The sequence below is a fragment of the Desarmillaria tabescens genome (genome assembly GCF_030435595.1).
Source record: "Desarmillaria tabescens strain CCBAS 213 chromosome Unknown EV420scaffold_329, whole genome shotgun sequence".
In the NCBI taxonomy this organism is placed as follows: domain Eukaryota; kingdom Fungi; phylum Basidiomycota; class Agaricomycetes; order Agaricales; family Physalacriaceae; genus Desarmillaria; species Desarmillaria tabescens.
Window position 1 is genome coordinate 9,699 of NW_026848628.1, and position 3,843 is coordinate 13,541.

At 49.9% G+C, this 3,843-nt stretch overlaps 1 protein-coding gene across 1 annotated transcript; it reads right to left on the reverse strand.

The window, feature by feature from the left end:
• Nucleotides 1–1,109: 1,109 nt before the first annotated feature.
• On the reverse strand, nucleotides 1,110–3,405 carry EV420DRAFT_1702740 (uncharacterized protein; the record flags this gene model as incomplete). The annotated part of the gene is made up of 9 exons (XM_060479514.1): nucleotides 3,236–3,405; nucleotides 3,022–3,096; nucleotides 2,799–2,966; nucleotides 2,458–2,737; nucleotides 2,288–2,372; nucleotides 2,150–2,239; nucleotides 1,912–2,100; nucleotides 1,746–1,853; nucleotides 1,110–1,694 (listed from the first exon to the last, which is right to left on the reverse strand). The coding sequence occupies exons 1-9, from the start codon at nucleotides 3,348–3,350 to the stop codon at nucleotides 1,110–1,112; spliced, it is 1,695 nt and encodes a 564-aa protein (XP_060321361.1). The 5' UTR covers nucleotides 3,351–3,405.
• Between the last annotated feature and the right edge of the window lie 438 nt (nucleotides 3,406–3,843).

The window sequence follows — 3,843 nt, forward strand, 5'->3', positions numbered from 1 at the left end:
TAGATCCCCATTTGACCGTGCTTCGCACGTTGGAAGTCGACATGGGAGGAGGGGGAATGAACTAGGTGCAGAGAGCAAGGGAAGGATAGGGTAGAAAGGCGGGGAGCTTCTGACGTGCAGTATGCGGTGGATTGGAGGTTGGCTGGGGAGTACTAGTGCCGTTAGAATGTGAATGCGCCGTTAGAACATGAATGCGCCGTGCATATTGGATTGGGGTATGGCGAGGAAGAGAAGGGTACGGGAGAGAGGCAGGGTGCTTCTTGATTCCCGCCGGCATAGGCTGTGCTTCTCTTGTGATTGATGGAAGCGAGTCCCAGTTCGGTGGGCCAGACTTGCTACTGCCTTCAAAAAACATTGTCCACTGCCCTTCCGTGTCCTTGCACACATCGGACGATGACATGTCGTCTCAACACCAAAGTGAGTCGATGAGAAGTACTTACCACCCCTCTGCATACCTGCCACAATCCCCGCCGTTGTTGATATTTTGTCTACCTCGTCTACATTGCCTTTACACTAGGTGTCCTTGCTCACCGGCCACATGTACGTTGTTTATGCTGACACACGATGTATCAGCGACGTTCGGCAAGCTGGATTACATGGAGGTTAGTTCTTTGTGCCATGTATTGATGCTGACTTCTTACATTCTAATAGTTGATACCTAGCGTTGACTATATGCATCACCTACTGGCAAGCGAAAGTAAGTGTTAGGTACCTTGGTCTTTAATCTGTTGCTCATGGTAATTTAATATGCGTAGCCTTGTGCTTTATGAAGGTTCACAAACAGTAGTGGATGTTGCTATAACTCGACGTATCGACGTCCGACAACCTGGATAATATGGAGGTTAGTTATTTTCACAAGATACTGACGTATGCGGAAGGTCGATGTCGGTTGTTGTTCCTCAACCAATGTACGCCCCCTGTTCCCCATTTCCCGACGTACGATACGCGACCTAGCTGGAGAGAGGTGCTTGAACCCAGCAAAATTTAATTGGCAGAAAAAGGTCGTCTTTACTGCTGTTCCATGTTCCTCCTGGACTGACTAGGGAGCAGATAACAAAATTTAAACTAATGATTCTCTGTTTGTGGCATATATTCTCTAACTAACTCTTCTAAGGCGCTACTGTACCCCTCCCACTTCCAGAAGAGGCATTCCTAGCCTCCACTCTTTGCGCAGCAATCAGCGCAGTCCAACTCTCATACGGTGTCATATCCTTAAGCACCAGCAATTCCTGATCTGTTGGGGTATACACGCCGGTCATCGCATCTGCCAGAGGAAGCGTATACCACACTCTCAATCGGTCATACACTTGACCGCTGTCCACACTGAGAGGCAAGTTATCTGTGACACGTTTCACCAGATGCCAATACACCAGCTCCAAATCGTTCCATAGTGCTGAAACCCAATTTTGGAAAGTCCTCCACTCGACATGGAGATATCGTGCCGGACGGCTCGACATCCTATCGAGCAGCCAAGTCTGCACAGGGATGAGGCTGTTGTTGCACCCCCAACCATGCACCACCAGCCCTAACTTTTCCAAGATGGCAACAACCACCTGAACTGCTGCAAAACGCTTATACATCGAATTCCAGTTCTTCATTCTCAGAGTAACCAAGACATCTATCATTGTCGGAAACATGGTGTCCCACCGTGGCCAATCTTCCTCCCGACTGCGCACTGCAATCCAGGGAGTCAGCTAAATGAAAGACACTTGAGCACAGGTCAATCTGATTCACATGCCACACACTGCTCGTTGACAAACAGTAACTTCCTTGGACCTTGAGCCTGTGGATGAAGACGCAGGCACTGAAGCAGATGCTGCACCTGACTCAAGGTTTCCTGTACTATCCCATTCCTGAGAAAGATCTGTTAGAACTGCTGTCTCCCAGCCCACCAGAACACCGCACACTTACAGGTGAAGTCAGATAGATTACATAGCACGGCAGGCTCTCCACTCTGCTGCGTGTCGCCGCAGCAGCGTCGACTTGCTCTTTCTCAGGACAATCTAAACAAGGAAGTGTGTGGAGGTTGTCCAAGCTTGAATCTAAGATCTTGTCCAGTCGACCAAGTTCTTGATACGACATTTGTCCCGCCACTGTCGCCTGCACAGCAGTGAGCGAGAGTGGTTTATTGTTGGTCCCAACAATGTACGGCAACTGGTCTCTCAGCACTCGATCTACCAGACGTCCCGTACGGTTTTCCAGAGTGCGACAGCACTCCAGCAGTCCCTCTGAAATCCACCTTAAAAGCAAGACAAAGATCGATGAAGTCACATGCACTGATGCTCACTGTGGGATTGACAGGGTCATCTGTCACATTAATGTACAGCCCCTGTTCGACATAGACACCGGTACGTCTATCCAACGATTCGTACCTGACGAAAACAGTCACCTCTGCAAATCTGAGGTAGAGAGCATGTTAGTCCATCCCACGCATGGCCAAGTGACAGTTCCACTCACATCGTCCTTCGAATGCGTTGGTTTGGGAATGCCTCTGGTAGGAATTCGTCGTAGACATCTTGATCTTCCATCTCATCGTCGGATGATGGCAAAGGCATATCATCAAGCGCATCGTTATCAATTGCCATAGCATTGCAAGGTGATTGCGGCATGGATGAGCTTTCTGTGAACAGCGGCAAGGACGTCGTGAGCTGAGTCTCCGATTGTAAGTTGGTACCAGTTGCAAAAGAGTCCTGGAAAATGGTGTTATCTCGCAGCTGCGCAAATAAATTGGCCAGGTCTGGCAAAATGCCTCTATTGCTCAGCATACAAAGTTATGACAGAGCACTAGCACAACACACCTAATGACATCCCCCCAGCCTCTCCAGCTACAACGCCTTCCATGGTCGTCAACGTCGTTGTTGCCTCCCCAGGTCGGCTTTGCTCGTGCGGAACCTCATCCGGATCCAAGCTCTCATCAGGCTTGGGAGGAGAATGCTCACGCAGCCCATTGAACAGCGTTGACAAGTCTGTAAGCAGGGTGTTAACAACAAATACCACCCGCAGATTAGGAATCTTATGCACCTAGTGTTTCTGGCTCAATAGCCAGTTCCGCCTCCTGTGGATCTGCAATATCGTTGTTCACATAGCCGACTGAACCTGATATCATAAAGTCAGATCCTCCTAGATTCACACCCTAACCCACACACAGAATTGCTAACCTGCCCCTACTACTTGATCTGAGGGGGCTCCTTGTCAACAAAAGCTTCGAACGCAGCCTTGAAGGCTCGAGACCAACCTGAATCCCTGCTCACACTCGCGTCCAAATCATGCCCAACAGAAGGACTGCCATCTGCGGTATAATCTCCCTCATTCTGACCGATTTCACTGCTATCGTCGGGGTCGGGGTGCATGCTGGGATCATAATCCGAACTGGGAGGATCACTGGCCCACAATGCTGTTGCATCTGCTCAGTCACATCCCATTAGCCCACTGTTCAACAAGGGAAGATGAGTCGCCGTACCTAAGTCATGCAGCCTCGCTGTCGCCCAGATAGTCCTACCAGAGCGTGTTACTTCGCCAAGCAGAAGCTGTTGCATTGAGACTGTTACGATGCACCTCTGCACTTCAGAGGATGGGTATTCACTACCAATTTCGTTCCTGGCATTTAAATATGCATTCCCGCCTCGTCCACGATTTTCACATCGATTTCATATCTTGTGCCTCAATATTCATGCAGCATTGTATCTTCTCGTATCTGTGATCTGGATGACAGCCCCATGTTGACAGGCTGCGCGACAGTGTGCCGGGGCAGGTGGAGTACCAGGGTGGAGTCTACAACACAGCCGCCAACCACAACGTCCAGGCGGAAACACGGCCGACATTACTGTCACGGCACGATGCAAG